Source organism: Alternaria incomplexa (genome assembly GCF_024043165.1).
Source record: "Alternaria incomplexa strain BMP 0042 chromosome Unknown scaffold_9, whole genome shotgun sequence".
In the NCBI taxonomy this organism is placed as follows: domain Eukaryota; kingdom Fungi; phylum Ascomycota; class Dothideomycetes; order Pleosporales; family Pleosporaceae; genus Alternaria; species Alternaria incomplexa.
In genome coordinates this window covers 1405725-1433555 of record NW_026249858.1, presented here as the reverse complement: position 1 = coordinate 1433555, position 27831 = coordinate 1405725, and the positions used below count along the sequence as shown (strand labels likewise).

Here is a 27831-nt window from a genome sequence, read left to right as displayed (position 1 = left end):
GTGCTACAGTGGCTGACGCCAACAAGGCTCGGCGCCCGGCGGAATGACAGCCGCATGCTGCCATACGTTGAAATGACATTCAGGTAGCTAGCGCGAAGAAAGCGGTTTACTGAACGGTGGGACAAGAAATTCTTGTGAAAGTTTACCGTTCCCTCGGGTTTGATGAGCTCGGCTACCAGCATGACTGATTTGAGATTTCCTAGGTAATATCCGTTCGAAGCAGCAATACGGTTACAGAACGCTACAAATCTACAAATCGTACCATGAATTACGAATCATACCATGATCAGCATTCGCTAATCTGATGTTCACCCTGGCTCCCTTCAACCTCGTAAGGCTGGAGAAGGTCCAGAACGAATTTTTCCGCTTCCCCTAGAGAGACGTTTCCACCTCTCACGGGCGTGTCATCTCGGCGCATTATCTTTTCCTACACAAGCCTGCGGCAGATGCAACTACATGTAATCAATGTACGACTCCTGCAGCAATAGCCTACGGCCCAGCCGCGGCAAACCCCCATATAAGGAAGCGGGCCGCGTGGTGTCGCGCTAGCGGCAGGGATAGTGGCATCTGGGCGGACAGGACGTCAAACCATTCATGGCAAGTCGGAGGGCCACGCACTGTGTACCGCGACGATCTTGTTGGTTGACATGTGCACCGGAGTGTATCTGCACCATTGGACCCTGGCTCCGCTCGAGAAGAAGAGATGCCGGGTATGTGAAGGGGGTTTGGGTCTAGTGCACCCCACTTCTTCGTGGAAGCGGCAGACAAGGCATTTCGCAGCGGCTGGACGAGCCCATCTCGCCAGCATGCATGTGCACGCCATTTCGTGTGTCCGTGTGGGCAATCCCTTCTTCTTGCTTACCATCGCACCGTTTTCGCTTGTTCGTTTGCGTTTACTGTTCCTGTTTCTTGGGTCTCATTTTTATTGAGGCGCTGCGTTCCTGCATATCTTAAGGCGCGCATCTGGTTATGGCTGCTTACGAGGCTCAGCCGCTTGGCAGTATGGATAAGCAGGCTACGTTGGAGTCGCGGGCGAATGCGTCGCGGTCGTTGGATGGAGATGAGAGTCAGGAGTATCACCAGTCTCTGAGGGGTTTCACGAGGGCTGATCGCGCGGATATGGAGCGTATGGGCAAGGTGCAAGAGCTGAAAAGAAATTATCGGCCGTTGTCTGCGTTGGCGTTTACCGTTATCTTGCAGGGTACTTGGGAGGTGCTTTTGACGTACGTTACCTTGGTACTATGGATGTGGACTAGGAACTGACAATATCGTAGTGCAACATACCAAGGCCTTCTCGATGGAGGCCCAGCAGGTCTTATCTGGAGTTTCGTCTGGACATGGTTCGGCTTCAGCACTGTTATGCTGTCGCTAGCAGAGATGGCATCGATGGCACCGACTGCTGGTGGCCAGTACCACTGGGTCTCCGAATTTTCGCCTCCAAGCGTCCAGAAGCCATTCAGCTACTTCATCGGCTGGATGTCAACACTATCATGGCAAGCCGGTACAGCTTCCGGACCTTTCCTCGTCGGCACCCTAATCCAAGCCTCTGTCATCGTCATGTACCCAGAATACGAGCCCACCAGCTGGCACGGAACGCTCATGGTCATTGCCGTGACCTTCTTGGTCTGGGTCCTGAATATCTGGGGCTCAAAGGCTATGCCTATTTTCCAGAACGTCATGTTGGTCGTTCACGTATTCGGTTTCTTGGCCATCATCATTGTCTTCTGGGTTCTGTCGCCACGGGCTACTGCTGAAGTGACTTTCACCCAGTTCAAGAATGGCGGAAACTGGAGTTCAACTGGCTTGGCTCTTATGGTGGGTCAGGTGTCAGCCATCTATGCTTGCATCTGTAAGTCTATATCTCTACCAAGCGTCATCGTTAAAACATAAGCTAAAATCCAATCACAGGCTCCGACTCCGCAGCCCACATGGCCGAAGAGATCAAAGATGCCGGCAAAACCGTTCCCCGCGCCATGATCGGCGCGTACCTCATGAACGGCTCCCTTGGAATAGTCTTCCTAATCAGCTATATGTTTATGATCACCGACGTCGACGCCGCACTCGCTGAGGACTACCCGCACATGTGGGTGTTTGCCCAAGCCGTCAACTCTGGTGGTGTCGTAGCCCTCAACGCCATTCCCACGGTGCTCATCTTCGCCGGCACATTAACTTTCAACTTGTCGACTTCACGCCAGACCTGGGCTTTTGCTAGAGACAAGGGTCTTCCCTTCAGCAACTGGATTGGCCATGTCGATCCAAAGTTGGAAATTCCGGCGAATGCTGTGACGGTGACCTGTCTTATTACGGTTGCGCTGAGTCTGATCAACATTGGCTCGGATACTGCTTTCAACGCTAGTATGTTTCTTCCTTTCAATCCGCACATTTGTACAATGTCAGCTAACGCACTACAGTCATCTCCCTCAACGTCGTAGCTCTCATGATAACATACATGTTCTCCATCGGCGCCGTCCTCTACCGCCGCATCCGCCACCCCGAACTCCTCCCCAACTGCCGCTGGTCCCTCGGCAAATGGGGCGTACCCATCAACATCGGTGGCGTTCTCTACTCTTCCCACGCCTTCTTCTGGTGCTTCTGGCCTGAGTCTACGCCTGTACCTTTGGAGTACTTCAACTGGGCTGTTGTTATGTTTGTTGGTGTGGCTGTTCTGAGTGGTATTGACTATGCTATCCGCGGACGCAAGCAGTATAAGGGCCCAGTTGTGCTTGTGGATGGATTCAAGGGCGAATGACAGATACGTGATATAGAGGTTAGGGATGAGGAAAATGAGGGAGAGGGCGATGAGCTACTTTGGTTTGATGTTAATAGATCTGACGATGAAGACGAAGATTGAATATAGACTTTTTCTCCACTTCACTTGATCTAATTGGCACGTGCCGCGAACGATCGTGCATCCGTGATACGACCTCATTCAGCAAAGCTATCGCTTTCAAACCGTGCACTAAAGTGACATTCAATGACCAGCCTGAGCCAAGGGTAAGCCCTGGTCTAGGTCGGACGCGTATTTCATTCCTCGTTGATACGAACTCATTGTAACGTTGTGAACCGTGACTGTCACCGGCGGCCTTGGTCTCCGCACATGTGTGTCCACCAGCGGAGGCCTGATGTGGAGATATAGTCGAAAAGTGGTCAAATACGCGACCTTCCGGTAGCTGCAGCCGAAACCAGGCTGTCATTGAACACCGTTGCGTAGTCAGGTCCTTGATTGCTCACCTTGGCAAGACACGAAGGATGGGCAGATGCAGTTGGAGTGGGGCATCAGATAAAATTTGCACCGGATAATACTCGGATCTGATAAGATGCTCTGCCATCCACCAATCGCAAACCGACCACCATATCCGCGACGATGGTAGATCGCTCGTGTACTTGCGGATAGCTTAGTTACTGGCGCGACGATAGTTAGCTGATTTCCGATGTCGGTGTGGTGTATGTGTGGTGCGCTGCCGGCATATAGAAGTGGGCGTTCTGCCACCTGCACTTCTAATCTAATCAGATCATCTTTCTCTCATCCCGCCCTGCCAACACTCCTACACCCCCACGACCCCTCCTTTATCAGATCAAATATTCACAATGAGGCTCCAAGGCGTTACTGACACACTGGGCAACCTCAGCCTATCAAATCCCAACCGCGTACTCGTTGTCGGCTGCGCGTATGGAGGCATCTCTACTGTCGTCAACCTCCTGGAACTCTCACAAGGAAAGGCCCGACAGAGTGTCTACCCAGGTCCTGACTTCAAGGGTGCACGGAGTAACAGAGGGGTTGAAATTACTGTCATCGATGAGCGCGATGGTTATTGTGCGTCACTCTACCCCACTAGCCGAGGCTCAGCATCTTCACTGCCCCACCTTGTCACCCTGCGTTAGAGGAAGTCTAGCTAATGCTTGTGTCTTGCAGTCCACTCGGTTGGCGCACCGCTCGCCCATGTTACACCAAAGTACACAACCCATATGTGGAAGAGGTATAGCCATCTAAATGAGCTGAAGCACCCAAATCTGCACTTCAAGCATGGAAGTGTGAAGAACATCAACCCTGAAGCCAAGGTTGCAGAGTGGTGCGATCGCAATGGCAAGACGCAACACCAATCATATGACTACCTAGTCATGGCCACTGGCCTGAAGCGACCGTTCCCTGCTGTGCCGAAGTCCGGAAGCTTCGAAGAGTACCAAAGAGATTCAAAGGCCTTCATTGAGAAGATCACTGGTGGCGACCCATCGAAGTGCGAAGGAAGAAAAGTTGTAGTCATCGGCGCTGGTGCCGTCGGTGTCGAATTCGCTGCTGAGATCAAGAGCTACTACCCTGAGATCGACGTCACACTCGTGCACTCACGGAGTGAAGTACTGTCTTCGGAGCCACTACCAGCAGACGTTAAGGAGCGTGCAAAGATCCTGCTCGAAGAAGAAGGCGTCAAGCTGGTCTTGGGTAGCCGCGCATCCATCACGGAACAACCGAATGGCCAGTTCACAGTCACACTCGCAAACAACGACACAATCACAGCCGATTTCGTCATTGACTCGACAAAGAAGGGAACACCAACCACGGGTGTCCTGCCTACTGAGTGCCTGAACGAGGACAAGGAGATCATGGTCCACCAATCTCTGATGTTCAAGGACAACATTCCAAACGCATCATCGCACTTCGGCGTCGGCGATGTAATCGCCTGGACCGGTATCAAGCGCGCAGGCAGCGCAACAGTCATGGGTCAAGCCGCTGCACAGAACATCTACTCCGCCATCCTAAACTCAGAACTTGCTCCTTCAACCGAACAATACACCCAAACAGAGCTGCCAGCATGGGATGCAGTCATTGGTCTAGCAGTTGGCAAGCAATGTCTGACATACGACCCGAAGAACGGCATCAAGTATGGTGTTGAGGTCATGAAGAATTACTTCGGCGATGACCTAGGTTGGACGGCGAGCTTGAAGTACATGGGTCTGACTGATGTTGTAGAGAGGGCGGATAGCCCGGTGGAGGAAGTGGAGAAGACGAAGATGACCGAGGTGGGCATCAAGCCTGTCAGCGCGCAGGCGTGAATTTAGATGGACAAGAGTCTACAGGCGTTATGGGTATAGGAGCATGACAGGAAACATGTATATTTTATACAAACAGATTAGCATTTCACATACCGTCCTTTCATTATACTTAGCGCTCGTGTTGGGAGGCGTTGTGAAATACAGCAGATAGCGGCGAACTCGAATGATTTTGCGAAGCTGTCGACCGCAAATGACCTCGGAAGGTATCACAAACACTTGGCGCATATGCAGTCACTGCCACAAAATGCTGCGCGGAGGTTTTCGAAATCATCCGGTCGTTGTTGCCGTGCGCAATTCGTCCACGAGGCGCAGCTAGGTAACTGCGCCTGCGCATTCAAGTACTCTCAACCCTTGCACAGCGCGCATCCACCATATCAACCCACGCAATCCAGATCCACGGTTCTCACAAACAACCATCGCAGACGGCAACATGGTGCACCTTACCAAGATCAAGGAAAGTAATGCGCAAATCGACGAAGAGACAGCACCCCGAATTGCAGTGTTTGTCGGCGGGACTTCAGGAATAGGAAAAATCACGCTGGGAGCGGTAGCGAAACTTGGAACAAATTTCAAAGCCTATGTCGTTGGAAGGAAAGAGAGCAAGGTGGCGTTCCAACCTTTCATCGAAGAGCTACATACGACGAATCCGAATGCGAATATCGTATGGGTAGAAGGTCAGGTCACGCTGCTGTCAGAAGTAAAGCGCATATGCGACCAAATCAAGAAGCTCGAAACCAGCATCGATTTGCTCTTCCTGACAACCGGATACGTACCATTTTTTGGACGAGAGAGTAAGTCTATTCCACCTTAATTATGTCAAACTGCGCTTCATCAAAAACTTACATTCCCAGCTACATCCGAAGGCCTAGATATCAGCCAGGTACTAGAATTCTACGCGCGATTCTGCTTTACGCAAAACCTCCTTCCCCTCCTCCGCGCTTCGGATCGCGCACGCGTAATAAGCGTGCGTGCGGGCGGAATGGAAACCGACTGGTTCTTCAAACCAGATGATTTACTACTCGAAGCGCCAGGCGCCTTCGGAGGCATGACTACGATGATACATATGATCAACATGGCCACACTTTCACTCGAACGCCTCGCGGCGATACCAGAGAACAAGAATATCGTCTTCATACACGCGGCTCCAGGGAGTGTGCGGACGGGAAATCTGTTCCGCGGGTTCAAGGAAGGGTCTTGGGGTTCGTGGGCGGCTTGGATGTTCATGGATCCGGTTATTAGGCTTATGACGTATAGGGAAGAGGAGGCCGGTGCGAGGTATGTGTACCAAATCACCAGTGCGGCTTTTGGAGGGAAGGGTGTGCCGTTGAGGGAAGGTATTGAGGAAGGGAAGAACACGGTAGGACAGAAAGACGGAGGCTTGTTCCTGATATGGCATACTTGTGAGACGACGCTGAATGAGAAGCCGCTGGCGAGATTGAGGGCGAGCGGCGCCCAGGACAAGGTTTGGGCCAAAACACAGGAAATTGTTGGGCCATATGCTTAGCCTTTTTATGTGTTTTACGTACGGTTTACTCGCTTCGGTCTATTGGAGCTGCTGATCGGGTCGTTGGCCAGTACCTGGGGGGCCATAACAATGGTATTCTGGAGGGGACGCCATAGTAACGGCTGAAAAGCAGAACGGTTGGGACTGGTAAAGTTTCCGGGGAGCTGGGAGTGATCCGGGTGTCATGGAAGCGCTGGAATAATCACAGACAAACAATAGACAACCTTGGAGCTACCATTGTGATACAGGAATTCCAGAGTTTGAGATCCCAAGCGACTGGTTCAGCAGGATGTCAAGGCATCCCTAGGGATGCGCGAACGGCTGGGTAAGCGAAGGACAGATATGGGGTATCTGGGATGAGATGAGAGACGTGGCTCAAAATATGGTGCGCTAAAGGGGTGGAGCCCGCTATACCACATCCCGAACCCGTTTCGCTGCACGTTGACTGACGTGCAGCATGCACAATGCAGCCCAAGATAACTCACCTTATCGCAAATCATCTCATCTCCATCACGAACGTCTGACAACGATGCAACTGTTTCCTCCAACACCATTTGCGCAGCGTTGTGGCCATTGTTCTCATCCGGAAGGTGTTTGCCGCGCCGTCCTTCGTCCCCGTTCCAATTTCCCGCACAGCCCGGTTCTCCGGAAAAGGGGCCACTGTGGCTCGTAACGTTACTGCCCCTAACGGTCATCGCAATGTACACCATTTTACGATGAAACGATCTCTTTTCCAGCTGTCAGATGGGCCTTCAAGCTGATCAAGTCGAGAGACATCGCTGAGGTCACGTTGGGCGCGCATGGCAGGAGTCGCGTCCAGCATGCTCAATCGATAACGTTGAAAACAACAACCGCGGGACCCGCTTGCCACCCGCATTCCGAGATGCTCTCAGGCGTTCTAGAAGCGGCCGCTAGCTCATTTACGCAGAATTTGGATGTGAACGCCTGTTCGCATGCTGGCCGATGCGGCATGGGGGCGTGTCATGGTTGCACAACTAGGCACCAGAATAATCCGTATGCCATCCCGAGGTCCCCAGTTATGTTTCCATGTCTTCACGCATCTTGTTTACTTCTCCCATTTCGCATAGTCTTGACGCCCGCTGTTATTGTGTATTTGTAGTACCTCTTAATCGTAATCGCGCGTCTAGCACTTTGTATTCTACCAGCAGTATAGTCGGCCCGAGTTATACCACCCCAGATTCAAACACGCGATGTTTCCCAGTGTGAAGGATAGAGCACGGCAGCTTTTTGGAGAGGCTGCGGTTCCTGATGCTGCTCCTCCGCCTCCGGTCGCGACGGGAAGGAGAGGCGCGCCACTCAAGGCGTCTGCTGCGACTAAGGCGGCCCCAGAACCAAAGACGCCTGCGAAAACTTCGAGGTCAAAGAAAGATGCGCCAGTGGTCGAGGAAACACCAAAAGCCATAGGCGCATGGCCAAGTCCTTTCGATTCGTTCAAAGCGAGAACATCGCCACCAGAGAAGCCCACACCGTCAACGCCGTCGAAGTCGAAGTCCTCCAAGACAACTACCGCATCGAAACCATCCGCGCCGTCAAAAACCAGCACACCTTCCGCGTCAAAGCCAGAGAAGTCTTCAAAGAACGAAAAGTCAGAAAAATCGAAATCTGAAAAGGCCGAGAAGTCGTCTAAATCGGAGAAGTCAAGTTCGCGACCGAAGACACCACCGACACCCAAAGCCGCCGCGCCACCAAAGAAAGCTCCAGAACCCAAGCCCTCCACCCCGTCACGCAAGAAGACCGAGTCGAAACCCGCGCCCAAACCTAAAGAAGCCTCGCGCCCTAAGCTTGATGCTCGCACCTCCTCGTCGCGACCAAAGATGGAGCGAACGTCCTCTTCCTCTTCCCTCGAAGACGACGAATACAGCGATCTACGCGCCGCCTGTCTCCGCGAAGCATCCAACGTGACGGGTCTCAAAGGCAAGAACCTAGCGATCTCGCTGCGTCAGCGCTCTTCTGGCGGCTGGTACGCAGCGCTGAAAGATGTTGGTGCGGATAAATACTTGAAGATGTGGATGAATCGCGATAAGACTTTCAAGACGCAAGATGAGGCGCTAGAGGCATATTTGGTGTTTGTTAAGAAAATGAACACCGACATGAAGCTCTTTGGACCCATGAGCCCCAAACTTGGATCTGGGAAGAGCAAGGGCTTCTTCTAGATGTGCGACGAAGAGAGGAGCTGCATGCGTTGACTTCACCGACCGACGCGACTGAGATGTGTTTTACGAGAACATGTCATCTGTAATATATGTAACACCACCACCACTACTGCGGGATCCGGGACATTTTTCCAGCGAGGCGTTCTTTTTTGGATCCATTCACGAGCCCCCGGTTGGCTCGCAAACCTGTTGTAATATGCTGTAACATTATGTACGATATGTAGGACTACGCGCCTTTTTGGATTATGGACTTTGGATCTCTGGCGTTAACGGCACACGACGATGGACTGGACGATCTTGCGCGGCGACGTACTGGGCCGGTTGGATTCATTCGGTTCGCTATATACCCCACTCAAGATCTTGCTCTTCATCTGTCTCACGGATACGGCCCTGTTCGTTGACCGAACGAACTTATCGCCGTTTACATATCTTTGTAATACATAATACTTCTCCTCGGTATCAGATCAGTTATACCATGCTATTGAATTCGGATGTCCACTCTATCTAAGTCCGGCGGTCAGGCTGATCTCTCTTTCTCTTCTCCATTCCTTCGTCCGAGTCGACATAAGGGTAGAGATGGCGGACGCCGTCTGCATCTCCGTCACTTACTTTCCATCTCACGTCGATGATTTCTAGGTCTTCTTTTGTGATTGGCTTTGGTGGATCGAAGACTATACCGCGGTGTTTCCAGAATGCTAATGGGACTTGTAGGACGTCGTCTGTATTGGCTCCGTCATTCGCGCATTCCGAAGAGGTATACAACATGATAGATTCGTCGTCAAACTCTAGGTCACTGTTGATGTACAATGGTAACTCAATACCACCCTCGCGGAGAGGCGCGATATGGTCAATGGTATCGTAGTCTTGGACAGCGGGGAAGTCGTATTGGAGAGCTAGACGGTAGTCGGCGCAGACTTGTTCCATGGTATGTTCTTTCGCCGCATCAACTTTCGCTTTCGCAGCTGCGTAACCCCGCAGTTTGGAACAGTCGAAGTGGACGTAGTCGTTGCGGTCTTCGCGTTGGTGCTCGTGCCAGAAGCCGAATAAGTGGCCTAGTTCGTGGGCGACGGTTGTGATCCAGTAATCTGGCGGGTACTTTTGCTTGAATGACAGACCGAGATGGATGCCGTGTCGCCCTTGCTCGTCACTCCAGTCTTTTGGTATGTAGCCTGTGACCGAAGAAGCTTGAGTCTCGGTATCTTTGGACTCCGCGATAACGGCAATGTCATTCTTGACGTGCTTGTTCCAGACCCAGGGGTCATCGTCCTTTTCGCGTTTGTTGTAGCAGTAAGGCCATACCCCTTCCTTGACCCTGTACTCCCTGAACTGAAGTATGTGACCACTTGGGCAACCGGGTTCACCGATCTTGTCCACCCATAGTTTCCAGGCTGCGTCGATGTCGTCCTTGAAGTTATTTCGGGCGCTCTCGTCCTCGAAACAGTATCGGACCAGTCCGTCGGGCCACACTGTACGAGGTTGTCCGGTCTAGCTGAACGGTTAATTGGACGTCATGCGTTGGAGTGTAGGGATGAGCATACCATAGTCACGATCTCAGTCCATCTGCGACTCAAAGAAGAAGATTCGTCTCTTGATACGAGTAGACTTGAGATCATCTGTGATGTTGTGTGCGTATCATTGGCTACATATTTGAAGCTGTTAAGAGGCGGTGGACAAGTGGTGACGAGTGCCAGAAAGAGAGAAAGGGTTGGCAACAACATTGCGGTTTCGGTGGAGTTATGCATGGGTTGCTCTTCGGAAACTTGAAAGCCTATACTAGAACACGCAATCTGCCCTTTCGAGGAAAAAGCGCAGACCTTCCATAGTACGAGGAGGTGGCGTCAAATCGAGTGAAAGCTTGGATACTGAGGCGCTCTCTCCAAGTATGAGGCCTGGTGTTCTAGTGAAAAGGATACATGAAATAGTCTGTGTCATCCTTAGTTTTGTTCGGCGAGATAGCTAAAGTACAGCAGTCTCTAGTCTTCAGACTAGCTAGGACTATGTATCGACCAAGAAGCACAATTCTAGAACGAGATGACAACTATGAAGACAAAAATAATACAAGCAGTAAAATGTAAGTGGATACAGCGAGACTCGAACCCGCATCTCCTCTCCGCTGGGGTTCCAACCGTTACCGGCTGGGTCCAGCGTCACTCTCACTTGCGTAAGAGTGGGCGCCTTTGCCATTAGACCATGTACCCTTTGACTGAGATTCAACACAAACCATACCTCTAATGTACTGCCAAAATGTTCTTGATCGCGACATACAGCCCTCGTAGGACTTCTTCGCCGCATTGTTTACAAGGGTTCTTTGTTGTCCCTCCCCTGACATGTTCAAGTCCATCTCTGATAGGCCAGCCCAAAGCCACCACTAAATCCACCAGGGAAACCTGCGATCACGCACGCGCCACAATAAGTTGTCGATAAGGAGTCCTTCCGAATCAGTACTATCCATGAAGCTCTTCGTCATGACCTCTCGCCAGTCAAAGGACAGGATCTTATCATTCAAGTCGAGCCCAAAGGTGAGCCATCCTTGGTTACTATCCGCAGGGCTAGCCGTAACGCCATCCAAAAGTCTGACCAAGAATGAACGATCGTGATCTGGCCCTTTCGAGTTCGCCAACACTCCAAACCGCCTATCTGGCGTTTCCATTTGTAGTCTGTCGACGGAGAGACACATTCTCTGTGTGTCAACATACTCGATGCATGGCCGGTCGTCGCGGCTCATATCGAAGTAAATGACCTTTTTGTCTGGGGAGTATCCTTTGAAAGTACCGCGTTTGCAACGTATGATGCATTGGTTTTTTGTCAGATATTTGAGCGATACTGTGAGGAAGTTTGGGAGGAAGATGGTGCTGGTGTATATTTCGACGGCCGCCTTTAGATTGCTGGAGACGTGACGGCAGGAAAGCCAGAGGTGTTCGGTATCGTCGGAATATGCGAACACCATGGCCCATATCTCTGTGGGCAAGTCGCTCATCGTGAGTGTTGGGTCTGGTAGTGACTGGATGTGAGAATTGTGGTGATTTTGTTGAAGAGGGGGAGAAGTCTCGGCAAGAGCAAAGGAATTTATGCCTCTGAGTTTTCAGTTTTCAGTTTTCATGTTGGTGTCATGTGCTTGGTAATGGCTTATAGGCGCGGCGTTGTGCGCAGTCGTAGTACCATGGTTGCAACAGACTATATCGGGCAGTCGGTACGCTGGCAGAATGACGTTTAACGGAATTGATGCGAAAAAAAAACAGTCGGCATGATGGGAACTGTACTGCGGATACATCAAGGCTTCCCTGAATCTTAGCGAGGTCAGAAGCATGATGGGCCATGCCACAGCCGTGCCTAGGCAGCCGCAGCCAGCGATTACATAAGCAGACCCTTCACTAGCGCGTAAGCTCGCCCGGCCGATCCATTGCTTGTACAACTACTGTTGCGACCGCGAAGGTAGACCAACCCTCCTCCAACCGCCCCCGCGTACGGAATCCATCGCGCTCGACGTCCCAACTCTTGCGGAGCCTCGAATACCTCCCGCATCTTCTCAACATGCCGGCCGCCGCGCTACCATCGCACGCGCCGCCCCAGATTCCAGGCTTCCAGATCCCAAATGACGAGGCGCATTCACTCAAGCAGTCTGTCGCCGAACTCCTCGAACGCGACAACCCACGCTTTCCCGGCGCGCAACCCGTATCCTTCTCGCGCGAACACGTCACGGAGCTCCAGCGCAATGAATACTACATGTGCGAGAAGACGGACGGCTTGCGCTGCCTGCTCTACCTGCACTGGCAAGAGGGACCGACAGGAGCTTTCGAGCCTGTGACTTTCCTGATCGACAGGAAGAACAACTACTACAACGTCCAGCCTCCATTTCGCATACGTCACTACCAGCACCTGAACGAAGCCGAGCCATTCTTATTCGGAACCCTTCTGGACGGCGAGCTGGTCCACGACCAATATCCGAACGAGCCTGCGCCACGTCTCAACTTCTATGTCTTCGATTGCTTGGCGGTGGATAATACAAATGTGACGCAAAGGACACTGGACAAGCGGTTGGGCCGGCTGCATGAATGGGTCATTAAGCCGTACGAAGCCGGCTTGACTAGGACGTTTGGCAAGAACATTACACCAGACGACCTGAAGCCGTTTGCACTCAAAGGAAAGAAGACCTACCCTGCATACAAGCTCGAGGACATGTTCAGCAGCATCCTCCCCAACCTCCGACACGGCAACGACGGCCTGATCTTCACCTGCGTATCCACACCCTACCAGTTCGGTACCGACAGACACATCCTCAAGTGGAAGCCACCACACGAGAACACCATTGACTTCAAGCTCCGCCTCGGCGACTTCCCGCTCATAGACCCACAAGACGGCCAAGACGGCCTCATCCCCGACTACGACGCCATGCCCACCCCCCTCCAACTGCTCGTGCAGCACAACTCGAACCACTACGAAGTCTTCGCCACTCTCTCCGTCACCCCCGCCGAGTGGGAGACGCTCAAATCCCTGAACCAACGCCTCGACGGCCGTATCATAGAATGTTACCGCACAGAAGGTGGACAGTGGAAATACAAGGCTGAGGCGGACGGTACGCCGCGCTGGCGCGACGACAAGAAGGACGCCAATCATATCAGCACTGTTAGGAGCGTGCTGGCTAGTATTGAAGCTCCGGTCACCGAGATGGACCTTTTGGCCAACGCAGAGAATATCAAACGCGAGACATATCGTTTACAGGGCAAGCTGGACCAATACCGCCCTCCGCAGGACGGCGAACGCGAGGCTAAAAAGCGAAAATTCAGCGACGGTCTCAACGGTCACTGAGCGTTTGGGTTTCGACGCGATGAGGACCTCCAGGGTTTGCTATCAGCAATGTTTTGCAATGTTTAAGATGTAATTGTATCCGTCAGGGAGTTACGGCGCGTTTAGGCAGTTCATGATACCCACGCTCAGTTTATGTAGGGCGGCAAAAATTGAAGCTTTGTTGTTCTCAGTATGGTGTTGCTTTGATGGTCTGACTCCAGGCTACCTGAAAAGGTAGCCGTTATCATGATGCCTCGCTCCGTTTCCCCGTAGGTATGTGCAATGAGCCCCATCCTTATCATCTCTTCCCCATAAACACATCCAGCATATGCTTCAAAGACTCATCGCTGCCCTCCTTACCCTCCCTAGCCTCTTTGAAGATCATATACACTGTCCTTTCCATTAGCAATCTATGTACATTGTTGAGCCAACTGGATATACGTACAGTTACGGGTCATCCGCTCCCTACCCCAGTGCACTCCAGCGCCCCTTGCCACTTCCGATTGTAGCAATCTCTTTTGCCAGTCCTTCAGAACCTTTTGGGAATTATTGCCTCGATTTGCTGTCAGATATTTGATGAACGTCTTGCCCTCTTCGTCGTTGGGATATTCGTATCGTATGATGAGCCAGTTGTACTTTTTTCGCTTTGCCAATGCTTTGGGCGACTGAGGATGAGGATGTAAAGTCTATGCCGAGGAGGTGTATGACTTGGAAAATCGCTGAGGTGGTGGCTGCCATCTTTTGATGGGTGGATGGGAAGTTTCTCTGGGGGTTTCGCGTACCGGGGTGAATAGAAGAGGTGAAGATCGCTTGTCGGGTTACGATTAGTAGATGTTTGGGTATCATTTTGCAGTGGTGTTCACATCTAAGTAAATGCATAGACACACGTTGGTTACAGTCATCCAAAGTTATGTTGCTATGACTCCATGGACAGTCATAGTAACCACACGACGAGTAAACCTGGGGCAAAGGGTGAATATCGATGAGCAACCAGTGAATTCGTTCATGTGTATTGAATACCTTCAAAAAGCTCTGATCCAGATTCGTTGTACGCAAGTATGTCTAAGACTCTCCCGCCGCTCCCGACGCTCCTACCTTCTTTTCTTTTCTCTGTTCCTTTTCGTCCAAGGCCTTGAGCGCTTCGAGTGCAAATGTTTCGTATGCAAGCCGCACTAGAGATCCTGTCAGCATCTCTCACACTCCTCTGGATACTCAAAGAGATACTCACGTCCTTTCGTGCACCATCCATCATCTCCGCCTTCTTCCTCGTCGTCGTGACCTTTCTCTCCCTCACTTCTATTCCAGCGACTGCACTCCTCACCATCACTATCTTGAAGTGCCTTCAATTCTTTCTCGTTCTTGGGGAAAACAGGCTCACAAGCCCATGACTCCGAGGGCAGCTGCGCGATGATGAGTCTGATGATCCTCATGAGTTGCGGGCTGTTTGTATAGCCAGTCTTGGATTTTGTGCTTCCCATACTGTCACAATAGGTGATCTTGTGGACCTTTTGCATGTCCAGTAATAGCCAGGCTTCATTCAGCTTTGACATTACTTCGCAAAACGTGAGTTCACTGAGCCTTGTATAGCTTTGCAGAGTGGTACTCACATCCAGGGGTGACCAACCGCTTTTTGGTTAAACCCCATCTTTCGTCGACAACTACAGCTCTTCCGTCAGGAAGCTGGGATACCCCATACTCCTGCTTATATACATCGCCGCCCTTATGAACTCTCAAGATTGCGCCGGCTAGAGTCTTTGCTAGATCGGGTACACGGCTCAAAAGGTAGGAAGAGTCCGTGTACTCGTATTCAAGGGACGCATTGCTCTTCGTGAAGCAGACTATCGTGTAGAATTCCGACATCGTTGATGAGGTGGAGGAGGGTTTCGGTTTGAGATTTTATACGAATAGTCAGCAGAGTTGTTCGTTGTAGTGCAGTGTTAGGAAGTGTTCGAGGTACTAAACGTACCAGGACATACACGCCTGCGCTGTGACTGTGATGACCATTGCGCTGATGACTGCGATGGTGAATGCTGACCTTATAATGGTGAGTATACCTGTGACAACGAAAGGCTGGTCATAGCTGTACGTGGTGACAGTTCACCGTGATTAGATAAGTCAGTCAAAGGGGAAGTAGTCTCAATTACTTGGGTACGATCTTAATCGACATGACTGAGTCCATCGATTTCTACACTAGGCCTTAGTGGAATAGTGTTCACGTCGGACCTTGTGGGCCTTCCTGCGCCTCCGCTTCTTTTTGGGAATTAATTCCGCAGCCACTTGACACACGGCAAACACTAGACTGTTGTTTAGCATAACTTCTGCGGCACGCTCTTCACCAACCCAAGATCAACTTACAGCCTTTCGTGATCCATCCGTCGTCAATTATCTCCCCATCTACCCCCTCCTTGAAGAGGCGCTCACACCTACCATCACTGTCTTGGTATCTCTTGAAATCCTTCTCGCTAGCAACTAGCTTTACGTCGCATTTGTCGAATCGCGAATACGGCCGCCCTGGCAACTTCAAAATGCGCTCAATTCCCTTAGCGATGGAGTAGCTGTTCGTGTAGCCCGTCTTGTAGACGTCTGGTGAGCCAGTGCGAGGCCGGAAACGATAAGTTATTTCGTAGTATCTGCAGCTACGGAGTACTTTCATCACTAGACACGTTAATAGACTAGGCGCATTCTGGGTTTGCGTCACTTTACACACATCCAGGAGTAGCCCACCGACCATTATTATCAGCCTTCCACTCTTCGCCAAGGATCTCTACTAGGCCTTCGTCTTCGTATTCCTCTTTCTTCCTTTTAAGCGCTTTTCTCGTGACTTTACGTAGGTCTTCGGCTTCCCATCCCTGGAAGCCTGGCGTTTCGATGAGCTCGTCGATAAGTGTTCTCAGGAATGCGTGGTTTGTTATGCCATCAATGTTATCATTGCTAGGGAGGACGCCTGGTTTGGGGAGGTTTTGGGGAAAGTATATCGAGCAGATTCGCGGCATCGTCGTTATAGGTGTTGGCGATCTAATTGATGTAATATGGTGCAGTGTGATGCAGTGAAGTGTTGCGTAGAGATCTCAGATTCGATGATGTGAGTTACTGTTGAACACAACGTAGTCTGACACATGCCAAATGACTCTTAGAATCGCTATATCAACATGGTGCGTCAAATAGCGAGTCGTGGTATTTTGAACTGTGACTGTTAACTGCAGTGAATCACATCTGAGCCAGGGGTTAAAGCATGATGAGATATGTCTATGATATACATAGCGGAAAGAACCAGATAAAATGCCATTTGGAATCGTAAAGCCGGAGACATAAACTAGAAACCACAAGCCCATCGGCAAAACCTGGGGCTCGAGCTGTACCTTCACTTATCGCAATGGAAACATTGGAGGATTAAGGCGCAAGGATTCCAGTTCTTCCCGGCGCTTTCTCTCATGCTCAAGACATGCCTTGCGTGAACGATTTACTGTATCAATGCTTAGCATCGATTCATGCCACTCTTTGCAACGTTGCAGATAGAACTTACAGCCATCTGTAATCCAACCTTCGACCCCCTCACCCTCGCATTCCCATAACGCAATTCGCTTAGGTCCCCCATCCTCATCCCGCAGCTTCGTAAGCTCTTCCTCGTTCTTCACTAGGATAACCGTCACATTTATTTTCCACCTCCAACCCAGGCGCTCGGCAGCTTTAACCTTGCCCGCAATAGCGTGCTTGTTTGTGTAGCCAGTCTTTGCAAAGCATTTTTCGCTGGAATTCCATTCGTATTGTATGTTGTATACTTTGGCTAGTTCCAGTGCGGAGAGTACTATTTACCGTGTCAGCACGTTTACTGCCGTATAATACTTCAGAATTGTACGTACGTCCAGGAGTGATCCACAAGCCGTAGTCTTCTTTATCCCACCCCTTCACCTTCACGCAGTCTTCTTTTTTGATATTATGCTTCATCAATATCCGCTCCTTGGCGATTTTGCTCGGGTGACTCAGGTCCACAAATTCCCATTTTGGTAGGTTGGGGTCTCTGGTAGATCTCTCCATGAGTTCCCCTATAGCGGGAGAATTAGTGAAGCCGATGTCGATGTCCTGTTCATCGCATTCTCCCTCTGGAGGAAACTCCGTGGGAAAGACGACAAGATAGAGCTCTGGCTCTATCGTCAAGTCAATAACTGAGTCAGGTATCGAGTTATCCATGGATGTATACGAACAGATTTGGTCGAAGTAATGGTGTTGTGAAGAGTGTGTTGAAGTGTAAGCGCAGATACACCAAGATATAAGCGTTCGCACGCTGACTGCCATAATGACAGCATGAGGTATGAGCGTAGAGTAGTGACTATCTATGGATATGATTCAGCAAGTGAGTCAAGACAAAATGTCAGCGCGGTGACTGCCCAGATACGATGGTGACTGCGATGATGACTATAACAATGATCTACGATATCTAAACGGTGAGTAACTTTGTATTGATGAGTAGGCATGTCACACCCTTCTTCATGACTCTTACTTGCAATGTAACGACACAATCTATCGGAAGTCAGGGGTTGAACAGTCACAGAAACTTCAGCGAGTTCGTAAAGCTGATGGGGCTTATCTCGGTATTTTTATTTCATCGCACAACTATTTGCACGAGCTGGAAGACGTTGCTCCATTGGCATATATCTAGACTCGAGATTGCAATCCCAGTCACTACACTCGTGGCTAGTTCCCCCCCGCCGAACCACCTTTGGAAGAAACCAGGAGATTTAATTTTGCCTCCCACTTCCACTGCCTTCTTGTCTTTGCCATTCTTCCTCTGATCTAGCAACTGAAGGTAGGCATCTTGAACTAGATTATCGTTTAGCGTGGCATTATTCTGTGGATTACATGAGGACTCACAGCCTGTGGTAATCCATCCGCCGGGCCCCTTCGCGATATCCGGGTGGAGAGGCACCCATCCTTCATCACTGTCTTTGGCTTCTTGAAGTTGTTTCTTGTTCTCGGCAACAAGCCATTCGTTTATCTCAAACATCAGGGGCGGACACAACACCGGTTCGTGGAAGACTTCGGCAATATGGTACTCATTAGTATGGCCGTCGATGAAAGGGCTATGCCCGCTAATACGATATGGGATCTTGTAAACCCTGGTAAGCCTGATCCTTGCCAGAACTAGTTTCTACATTAGTTGTTGAACTTCTGTTTGGTTCTGAGTAACTTGACGTACGTCCAGGAGTGGCCCATTGACCCTTTTCGTAACATTGCCATTCGCCGCCCTCTTCAATTTCTACGGGCTCACCATCGTCGACACTGTACTTTTGGCGAGCCTCCTCTGCGGTCATGATGCCAATGTATTTGATGCTCCATCCTGGGACCTCTTTACCATCTTTATCCAGACCATCCTCCTCAAGGCCGACTAATTTCAGGGCATATGGATAGTTTGTGAGAGCCTCGATCTTCTCTTCGACAGGAATGGTGCCTTCTTTGGAGAGCGTTGCGGGGTATGTTACCAAGTAGACCTTCGACTTGGCCGGTATAGACATGTTCTCTGCTAAACTATTAGGGCGCAGTGAAGCTGTGTGTGAAGGGTTGATGATGTCCCAGGATACCCTTCGATACACCAAGATCTTAAGTAAGTACACTGACTCTTAAGTTCTCCGCTGAGTCGACGTTGAGTCAAAGGTCGAGAACTGACACCATAGACACAATCAGATTCATCGCTGAGGACTAGGCTGAGCGTCACCCTTCAGCTTCTCCATCTCCTCTCCCTTTCCGTCACTATCTTCCTTCGCTTTCGATACTGCATCTGCTGCTTCGTCTTTGGATGACCGGTGCGCTTTTCTCATCTCTTTAAGGACTGCAAATAAGCTTAGCACACCTGTCCGAAGCAGTTCTTCCTGAACAAACTCACGCCTGCCAGACCCCCACACGTCTCCCTCAGGCCATTCAAACTCAGGGAATTCTTTCTTGAGATCCCGAGCCGCCCCATCGCGACGTTGGTACGAGTACAGCATACGTTCACCTTTAATCTCAATGGGGTCCCACTGGTGATCGTCCCCGCGTTTGTTCTCATCTTTGTAGAACTCCGGGAAAAGCTTTTGGTGGAGCTTTCTCAGTTTCTCGGAGTTTGTATAGCCAGTTGTTATTTCCCCCTCCCAGTAATGTTGTAGAGGCCAGGCTTTCTGTGTTTTTGCAACTTTCTGCATTTCTGCAACTTTCTGCATTTCTGCAACTTCCTGCGTTTCTGCAGCAGGCAGATTCTTGTTGCTTTCGGGAGGATCCATTGGAGGTCTGAGTAACTTGTAGTAGTGGGATAGAATGTCCTGAAGATGTAGAGGAAATATTTATGCATGTATGTGATTAAATACTACCAAGTGACTGTAACGATGTCACGATAAAGCATGAGCCAGCAGTATAGTCCTATGCGTTCCTTGCTCAGGATGTTGTACGTGCACGAGCAAGAGTCATGATACCGTTGATTGACTCACTCTTTGGGTGGTACAAGACGACACACATTGACTGTCATAACACAAAGACGGCGATGCGATGATAGACTGAAAGAGGCCTCGATTCTATCTAGCTCGCAGGCTCGAGCCCGGTCCCGCACTTCCATCCACCATGCAGTCCACGAAGACAGAAGATCGGTGTCCAAAGATTCCCAAATCCAAAACATCATGCCATTGTAACGGTACTTTTGCGGCGTCACCAGTCGCATATATCATTCCAACCAGACTCTCATATGCGCATTCATATCGATACAGTGATCATCCGATCGATCGACAAGAGCCCACAAAGGTAGGCTCCTCTTCATTTCGAAACGACATACAAGCTCCAAAAGAGTACGCCCCGAAACACCCAAGCAAGGTGGTTAAGCGAGTGACGAGACAGGACGATCGTCGGCCGACAGATAGCCCATGTGCCGATTGAGTGAAGAAAAGATATGAAAATCGTAAGAGTCCGAAGACAGGAAAGGAGAAGACATGGCAAGTATGGTGTTATGCCGCTTTGCAAAAAATGCTCGCTAGCAGATGCGTTGTAGGTGAAGATCCGAATCATATACAGGAAGATAGTGCTGCTTTTCCTGGCAACACAGTAAATTCTAAGAGGAGATGAGAATCTAAACCCTCAGGCGAGGCGATTTTTATCTCTGAAGAGACGTTAACGGCGGACGCTGTTAGCAGGGGACGCATTTCTGCTTACTCTGCCACGTCGCTGGTTGCCTCCAGCCGCCTGCTGGTGCTGGGGTGGCATGTACATGCCGTAGGGAGGGTACATGCCGGGCATGCCCTGACCGGCGAGGTTGGCGGGCTGCATCATCGGTGATCCGTTGAAGCTGCCGGGGCCTGCAACAGGCGACGCATTGCGGTAGGCATCCATGCCTGGAACGGGACCTTGGAAGCCGTTCATCTGAGGGTAGAACTGACCCTGTCGGGCCAGGAGCTGCTGGTACTGCATCTGCTGCTGGTTGTTCATGGCCTGCATGTTTGGCATGTACATGGGTCCACCGCCCATTGGGTATTGCTCGAAGCCATTGGAGTCCATGCTTGCTGTGCGCTGGAGTGCGACAGGGTCGAAGCCAGCTGCCGCTCCCTGATAGAATTGCCCAGGGTTTGGCGGTCCAGACGCAATGCTGTCCTTGGACGCTGGGCGGGTTGCGGAGTGCTCACGATGACCAGGTCCGCCACGAGTGGAAAGACCTACCTCATCCATGAGTCGCTTGTAGCCCTGTTGGGGCTGCGCCTTGATGCGAAGAAGAACGTTGCGAACGTTTGTTACTACATCCGCACGGATCTGCTCATCGAAGAAGGGAGTGGTGAGTACCTTGAAGATCAAGGTGGCACCGCAGTTCTGGTCGGCCAAGATGCTTTCCAATACCTGGTCGTTGGGAGAGAAGAACAGTGCCTGAAGGATGGTGTCACGAGCTTCTGGCTCGTTGCGCTGGTTGATTATCTTCAAGACTGTGAGGTATGCAACCTTGTGTGTGCAGAGGTGGACAATGTGCGGGACTAGGCGGGGAGCCAAGACCGTACGCCTCCTTGGGAAGGTGCAGGTGTCGAGGAACCAGGTCAGGAGCAAGGCACCATTCGCGTTGGTTGCGAGCTGCACGCTGTGAAGAGCGATTGCAGCAGCTACCATGCGCTGCTGGTCCTTGGTGGCATAGTGGCTCTCCAAGCAAGCTCGCATGGCACGGGCACCGAATCGACCTTGGGCGAGATCCCAGAGTCTGCCCAGCATGACCTCAAAGATGAAATCGTTGAACTTCTGGTACTTGAGGCAGCCTTGCATGACGTAGTTGCCGAACTGATCGAGGAAGAGAGCCATAGCATAAGGTTGGACAGCATCTACGACCATCTTCTGCATAGTCTCGGACTTGGACACATCGATGATCTTCTGCGCAGCCCATGTTCCGTTCTTATGCACACCAATCTTGGCTAGGTGGGGTGCAATCTCGCGAAGCATGGCTTCTTTGGTAGGCTCCTCGCAGAACTCGAACAGCTTCTGCACGACAGTGTTTCCAAGGTAGTCAGAAGACAGTTCAGCGATTTCTGGGAGCATGGCCATAGCAATGTTCTCAATGTCCTCCTTGGAGCAGGATCCGTTGTCGATGCGCTTGCGGATCTCTCGCAGTCTGGGGGCGTCGTGAATGCGGGTGTGGCTCGGCTCTTCGACAGATGGGATCTCGTCGACGTAGTTGTTGAACTGGACAGCCTTCTCGACCTTGGTGGTGATCCTTGTCTGCTCGTCGTCCGTGGCGCCCAACTCCTTCACAATCTGGATAATGTCGGTACGGATGTCGCTGAGCTCTGGGGTGGTCAAAGGCACATTCGCGGGAATGTTGGCCACCTTGGTAGCGGCGGCAGAGCCAGCTGTGCCCTCAGCCTGAGCCTTTGACAACGGGTCAGGACTCGGTGAAGGGAACAGACCATTGTGGCCAGGCGTAGCTGCTGCGCTTGGAATCTTAGCGTAACCAATGCGGACGGGGCCAGCACCAGGGAAGATCTCCTTTCCGTTCAAAGTTGACTTTGCTTGGACGGCACTCTCAAGATTCTCGTAGTTGACGAAACCGCAGTTCTTGTGTGTGAGAACACGGGTAGACTCAATCCCACCGTACTGAGCGAAGATAACCTGGAGCGACGAAACGGTGGTCGAAGATGGAATGTTGCCGAGCCACAGCGATCGAGTGGGTCCTTCCAGAGTTCCATCGTCGCCGAGGTTGGAGCCGGGCAAGTGTAGCTTCTTGACAGCCTCAGTGAGATTGTACTCTGCATCCTCAGTCAAGTCACCGGTTCCCATGCCGTTGTCAAACCGGCCCATGGCGGGCAAGTAGGGCCGCATCATGCCCCGCGAAGGAGCATCTAACACGCCGGCGGTGCGAGCACGTGGGCGCGCGTTTGAGGCGAGGTTCGCAAAGGCCTGAACTTCGAGGTTGTGTTGGCGAACAGCTTCGTGAATGAGAAGTGCGTTGGCTTCGGCAGGAGTGATGGTGCCGCTGTATGCGCCATATTGATCCTCCTCCTCTTCGGCGTACTTCTCCTTGGCGTTGACAGAGTAGGAACGGAAGCGGTTTGCACCACCAGAGTTCTGGTTGTTGGCGTTCCTCTGGCTCTCGAGGAGGAGCTCGATGTCGGACGGAGCCAGGGTAGCTCGTGCAGGCTGCGGGGTGTCGACTAGACCAAGGTAGTCCAGGGTCTTGACATCGGTGTCGGCGAGCGAGTCGCGGGAGAAGGAAGACCTTGGCGAGCCTTGTCCGTTTGAGGGCACCGAGGCAATGCTCTGGAGTGTGCTGCTGCGGTCACGCTGGTTTGACCAGCCGCCCGAGAAGATGGAGTTGCCGAACGGCGAGTTGGAGGGAGGGAGGTAGCCACCCGGTCGCTGAGGCATTGAGCCAGCACGCAGACGTGAGAGCAGTGCAGACTTGGCCGCAGCGTTTGTAGACCCAAGCGCGTTGAAGCTCGAGTTGTCGGTTGGTGTGCCTGGCCCTGGCTTGAAGGGGCTCGTCGAGGGCGTTGGTCGGGAGCTCTTGGGAAGCAGCGAGGAGCCGGACATGAGGCCAGGAGGGGCAGCGGAGGGGGAGAAGCGGGAGGGCAGGGTGCCAGCGCGGGCGCGGCGGTTGGGAGCGGGTGCAGCTGACATGGTGTCTGGCACGGCGTTGTTGAAGTCGGGGAAGCTCAAGTTCTCGCTGTTGGGGGACTCCGGGATGGTCTCGCGCAGCGGCGTGGAATTCCCGCTGGTAGGAGGTCCCCACATTTGCGGAGTTAAGCCCTCCTGTGCCTGAATCTCGCGTGCACTGTCAGGGTGTTAGCACGAGTCGGAACTTGTTTCAGGGTGCGACATACCGTTTGGAAAATAGGCGGCTGCCATACTCATGCGACGGGGACCCGTTGCCGAGCCTCGCGTTGCCGAGCGGGTTCGGGGCATTGCCAGCGAAGCGCAGAGAGCCGCTGTTGGGAGGCTCAACGGGCGAGGTGTTGCCCGTCGAGGAGCCCGAGTGCGGCGGCTGGGGCAGCTGGGGGATGTAGTTGAGGTTGATGTGGTGTTCGGGGCGGTTGGTGGTGGGAGCCATTATGGATTACAGACCCTGCGGTGACCTGGGTAGTCTAATAGGGAAGAATAGTCGTCGTGACTCGGTTACCAAAGCCAGGGTAAGGGATCGAAGGAGGGTTGGTGCCGGCCAAAGGAATGTGAGGCGAGGGATTATTGCCAGCAAGATCGGGCTCAGCACAGCGCAGCCTGGTGTACAGTGAAGACGACAACACGGGTTGGATCCAGTCCGGGGGCGGTGGTGCAGCTCGACGGCGAGGGAGGCCGCGAAGGAGTGACGGAGACTGGGCGGGTGTCGATTATGGTACGGGTGCTGTACAGCAGCAGGCGGGCGGAATAGACAGATCACCGGAGTGCCTGGAGAACAGAAGTAATAGGATTAAGCGGACGAGGGCCGATTATGCATGCGAGCTCGTGCGGAGGCGGATACAGCTAGTTGTCGCAGGCGGGAGCAAGAGAGCGATGAGCGATGGAGCGATGCTTGCGAGGGAATGAATGGTGAGGTTCGCTTGATAGAAATGGGGAGCCACCAGGAACACGAGGGAACTAGCTCAATTGGGCGGGCTGCCAGAACAAGCACGTTACAGGTTACGGCACGATCTGCGCGGTCGGCTACGGTTGTAGGTGGGCTGTTAAGTGCAACGGCGAGTGAGGGTTGCGATGGCACGGCTGCGGTGCTTTGCTTTTGTACAATTCAGGGGCACACAAAGGGCGCCCGGGTGGCTCCAGGGCTGCGTCCTGCAATTGTGTCCTTAGTGGGTGGCCGCGGGACAGAGCAGCGCATGCCCGCCAGCGTCTGAAACACAGAGGCGCGTCGAGAAAGTCCGTTACTCCAGAATCTGACGTGGACACTGTGTGCCTCTGCCCGGCCATGAGACGTGATTGGCCTGCTGCTGCTAAACATGGATGGAGGTGCGTTGGGGTCCTGCATGCATACCAACGGCCTATTAGACTTTCTGAGCCCGATGCGTACGCCATTACTGAGTCTCTGCTATCATCTAGCATACAATGTGGCACGCAATCAAGACTACAGACTACGACCCTGCAATGCATCGACGCACCATCCACACAGTCGAAACGACCCTTCTGGAAAACATATATGTCAGACCACGGCGGATATGCCTTGTGCTGCACGTCCTGAAGTAGACAGGCTGACAGGCCACGCAGACCCAAAGAGCTTTAGTGAGGCGTTGACAGCCGATGGTGCGGTACCTTGGAACGACGTTTATCTATCTGATTCTATCATAGGCGCACTAAGTTTCAGATGCAGACGGGCCGCGCCAAGCCTTACTGCTGACTTGGCGACTTTCCATGGCCCGTCGCGTCATGCTGGCGCGTGCTCTGAATTCACGACATGCTGCCATCACGCCGCTTGAAACAATACGCATAATACCGCACTTCAGACGAATCTGCCGCCCTGCAGTCCATGCTGCCAACCGTTCACCCCACAGCTGGAGCGCATAATCCGTGTCGCTGTCGCATGGAATCCTTCTGGAAAGCCTCGCCCAAACCTTGATCGCTGCCGTCCGACTCGCTTTGCCTCAGGCTCCAGTCCCCTCGCCTGCACCTTCCCCGCCTACTTCGCGCCTGCCGCCGGACTTCTAATTCACCATGTCCGAAGAGCCACCCCAGGCAGCCATGGAGGATGCCCCGCCGTCACATCGCGATGACGAGTCGGAGGCATCCGAGGATGAGAGCGAGGAGGAAGCGCCTGCGGAGCTCATGGTCACGTCCAGGGCCAAGCGATCCAATGCCGGCAATCGCATGTCCATCCTGCTCGCCAAATCGGTCGAGGAGGAGGAATGGGGCGAGGAGTGGGAGGAAGCGCCAAACGAGGAGGAGTTCCAAGGCGGTGATGTCAACGAGCAGGAGGACTACAACATGGATTCGTCATCGTCAGAAGAGGGTGATGAGGATGCGGACGAGGACGAGGCGGGCGAGAAGGAGCTGCGCAAGGCCGAGCGACAAGAGCGCAATAAGAAGCGCAAAGCCACGACGAATCCCTTCACCGCACGAGTCGCCGCCCAAGCACGCAAGAAGGTCAAGCTCGATGTCCCCCGCACACAGTCGCCCACGCTTGCGCCTCCGCGACCCAAGAAGAAGTCCGAAAGGGCATCATGGCTACCCACCGAAGAGGATGGCCCGGTCCGAATGTCGATGCGCAAACAAACAGTGGCAAACAAGGATGCCACGCTGGCCAAGCTGAAGGAGAAGGACCGGAGGCGCGATGACACCCTGGCTATGATGAAGGCTGCAGAGGCACGGAAGATGAAGTCCAAGGAGAAACCTTTGACGCAGGCTGAGAGGCTTGCTGAGGCTGCTCGGAATGAGCGCATCAACAAGAAAACCTTACACAGATGGGAGGAAGCAGAGGAAGCCAGGGCAGCGGAGAGGCAGGCCAAGATTGACGCCCTCAAGAATCGACAGATCGATGGGCCCTTCTACCGATACTACAGCGGACCGGGCATCTGGGTCGATGATAAGCTCAAGTACACAGGCAAGGACGCACCGAGTCTGGAGCATCTCGAGGAAAAGCTCAACAAAGAGGTCACAGTTGCGGAGACGGTAACTCAGCCAGAGTCCACACAGCTACCGGTACAAGCTCCGGATAACCATGCAGATAATTCACAGCCTTCTTTTCCGTCTCTTGATCAGTTCAGTAGCTCAACACACATGTCGCCAATACCCGCAACCATGCCCCCACAACAAGATAACTCACAACAACCATGGACAGCAGCAGCATCACAAGGCGGCGACGTGTTCATGGGCTCGTTCGGCATGCAACATCCGAGCACTGTCATGTTCGCACCACCAAGCCAAGACTCCTTCCTCTATGGTATCGACCAATACGCCCAAGACCAGCAATCTCAGCCCATGCATGGCAACGAACTTCCTCCGTTCCCCTTTACAGAAACCTCCTCCTTCCAAAATCAACCTTCAGACGCACAAACAGCTCTCTACAACCAATTACATCCCTCTCTACCCCAGCAAAACGGCGACTCAGCAATCGGCCCCCAAGCCCTCCTCGCACAGTTCCAAAAACCCACCTTACCCCCTCAGCCACCGCGACGCAAAGTCATACGTCGAGCTCTCCGCAACCTCCTCATCCTCTCCAACTTCCCCAACCTAGAAGCCCCACCAACATCCTCCTCACGAGCCAGGACAGCAGCCTCGCTCCTCAAAGAAAAGGACAAGTCAGCTCTGATACAGCTGTACACAGCACTCTTCAACTGGACCTCAGCGGAAGCAGCAAACTACATCCAACAAACCCTCATCGCGCCGCCAAAACCACCTCGGAAGAACGCTGCGCCCAAAGCCGAGCCCGAGATCGTCCTCAAACCAGGCCAAAAGCTGTGTCCTATCACCAACACCATAGCCCGATACCGCGACCCGGAAACAGGTATCGCCTACCGCGACGCCCGCGCTTTCGGCGTATTGAGAGGTGTGGTAGGAGGCGGTTTCGTCTGGAGCGGCGATTTGGGATGTTATGTGGGAGGCAGAGCCAAACCCCTGGAGAGTATGGGTGGAAAGGGCTTCCTGGGTATGCCGCCGGCGAAGAACGTGCCGAGACGGTTTTGGGAGATGAGTAGTCCGAGTAGGAAGGTTGTCGCGCCGCCGCCGCCGCCAACACCTACGCCGGCTGCGAAGGTGCAGGCGCCGGTGCAGGAGGAGGTGAAGGGTGAGGAAGCGGAGAAGGACGGGGAGAAGGAGGTAGAAGTAAAAGACAGTATTACTCTTGCTACGCCGAGTGGGGGCGAGAAAGCGAATCCTAAGCCTGTTGAGGCGGGGACTGCTGCTGCGGTGGAGTGA

The 27831-nt window shown here is 52.6% G+C and overlaps 10 protein-coding genes across 10 annotated transcripts; 6 read left to right on the top strand and 4 right to left on the bottom strand.

Annotated features, from left to right (window-relative positions):
• Positions 1 to 969: 969 nt before the first annotated feature.
• Positions 970 to 2749, top strand: J4E90_006838 (uncharacterized protein; the record flags this gene model as incomplete). The annotated part of the gene is made up of 4 exons (XM_051436381.1): positions 970 to 1223; positions 1275 to 1849; positions 1909 to 2355; positions 2412 to 2749. The coding sequence occupies 4 exons, from the start codon at positions 970 to 972 to the stop codon at positions 2747 to 2749; spliced, it is 1614 nt and encodes a 537-aa protein (XP_051290175.1).
• An 839-nt stretch (positions 2750 to 3588) lies between these two features.
• Positions 3589 to 5049, top strand: J4E90_006837 (uncharacterized protein; the record flags this gene model as incomplete). Its single annotated transcript, XM_051436380.1, has 2 exons — positions 3589 to 3814; positions 3914 to 5049. 2 exons carry the CDS (start codon positions 3589 to 3591, stop codon positions 5047 to 5049), a joined length of 1362 nt encoding a protein of 453 aa, XP_051290174.1.
• Positions 5050 to 5479: 430 nt separating this feature from the next.
• J4E90_006836 (uncharacterized protein) lies at positions 5480 to 6553 on the top strand (the record flags this gene model as incomplete). The annotated part of the gene is made up of 2 exons (XM_051436379.1): positions 5480 to 5840; positions 5901 to 6553. 2 exons carry the CDS (start codon positions 5480 to 5482, stop codon positions 6551 to 6553), a joined length of 1014 nt encoding a protein of 337 aa, XP_051290173.1.
• Positions 6554 to 7764: 1211 nt separating this feature from the next.
• Positions 7765 to 8727, top strand: J4E90_006835 (uncharacterized protein; the record flags this gene model as incomplete). The annotated part of the gene is made up of 1 exon (XM_051436378.1): positions 7765 to 8727. The coding sequence occupies one exon, from the start codon at positions 7765 to 7767 to the stop codon at positions 8725 to 8727; it is 963 nt and encodes a 320-aa protein (XP_051290172.1).
• A 504-nt stretch (positions 8728 to 9231) lies between these two features.
• On the bottom strand, positions 9232 to 10548 carry J4E90_006834 (uncharacterized protein; the record flags this gene model as incomplete). Its single annotated transcript, XM_051436377.1, has 2 exons — positions 9232 to 10193; positions 10542 to 10548. The coding sequence occupies 2 exons, from the start codon at positions 10546 to 10548 to the stop codon at positions 9232 to 9234; spliced, it is 969 nt and encodes a 322-aa protein (XP_051290171.1).
• Positions 10549 to 12258: 1710 nt separating this feature from the next.
• On the top strand, positions 12259 to 13533 carry J4E90_006833 (uncharacterized protein; the record flags this gene model as incomplete). The annotated part of the gene is made up of 1 exon (XM_051436376.1): positions 12259 to 13533. The coding sequence occupies one exon, from the start codon at positions 12259 to 12261 to the stop codon at positions 13531 to 13533; it is 1275 nt and encodes a 424-aa protein (XP_051290170.1).
• Positions 13534 to 13810: 277 nt separating this feature from the next.
• J4E90_006832 (uncharacterized protein) lies at positions 13811 to 15062 on the bottom strand (the record flags this gene model as incomplete). The annotated part of the gene is made up of 4 exons (XM_051436375.1): positions 13811 to 13902; positions 13958 to 14177; positions 14608 to 14684; positions 14711 to 15062. The coding sequence occupies 4 exons, from the start codon at positions 15060 to 15062 to the stop codon at positions 13811 to 13813; spliced, it is 741 nt and encodes a 246-aa protein (XP_051290169.1).
• A 590-nt stretch (positions 15063 to 15652) lies between these two features.
• Positions 15653 to 17700, bottom strand: J4E90_006831 (uncharacterized protein; the record flags this gene model as incomplete). Its single annotated transcript, XM_051436374.1, has 5 exons — positions 15653 to 15681; positions 15868 to 16167; positions 16220 to 16456; positions 17036 to 17317; positions 17373 to 17700. 5 exons carry the CDS (start codon positions 17698 to 17700, stop codon positions 15653 to 15655), a joined length of 1176 nt encoding a protein of 391 aa, XP_051290168.1.
• Positions 17701 to 18112: 412 nt separating this feature from the next.
• On the bottom strand, positions 18113 to 24043 carry J4E90_006830 (uncharacterized protein; the record flags this gene model as incomplete). Its single annotated transcript, XM_051436373.1, has 5 exons — positions 18113 to 18546; positions 18707 to 19027; positions 19223 to 19802; positions 20680 to 23767; positions 23817 to 24043. The coding sequence occupies 5 exons, from the start codon at positions 24041 to 24043 to the stop codon at positions 18113 to 18115; spliced, it is 4650 nt and encodes a 1549-aa protein (XP_051290167.1).
• Positions 24044 to 25632: 1589 nt separating this feature from the next.
• On the top strand, positions 25633 to 27831 carry J4E90_006829 (uncharacterized protein; the record flags this gene model as incomplete). The annotated part of the gene is made up of 1 exon (XM_051436372.1): positions 25633 to 27831. One exon carries the CDS (start codon positions 25633 to 25635, stop codon positions 27829 to 27831), a length of 2199 nt encoding a protein of 732 aa, XP_051290166.1.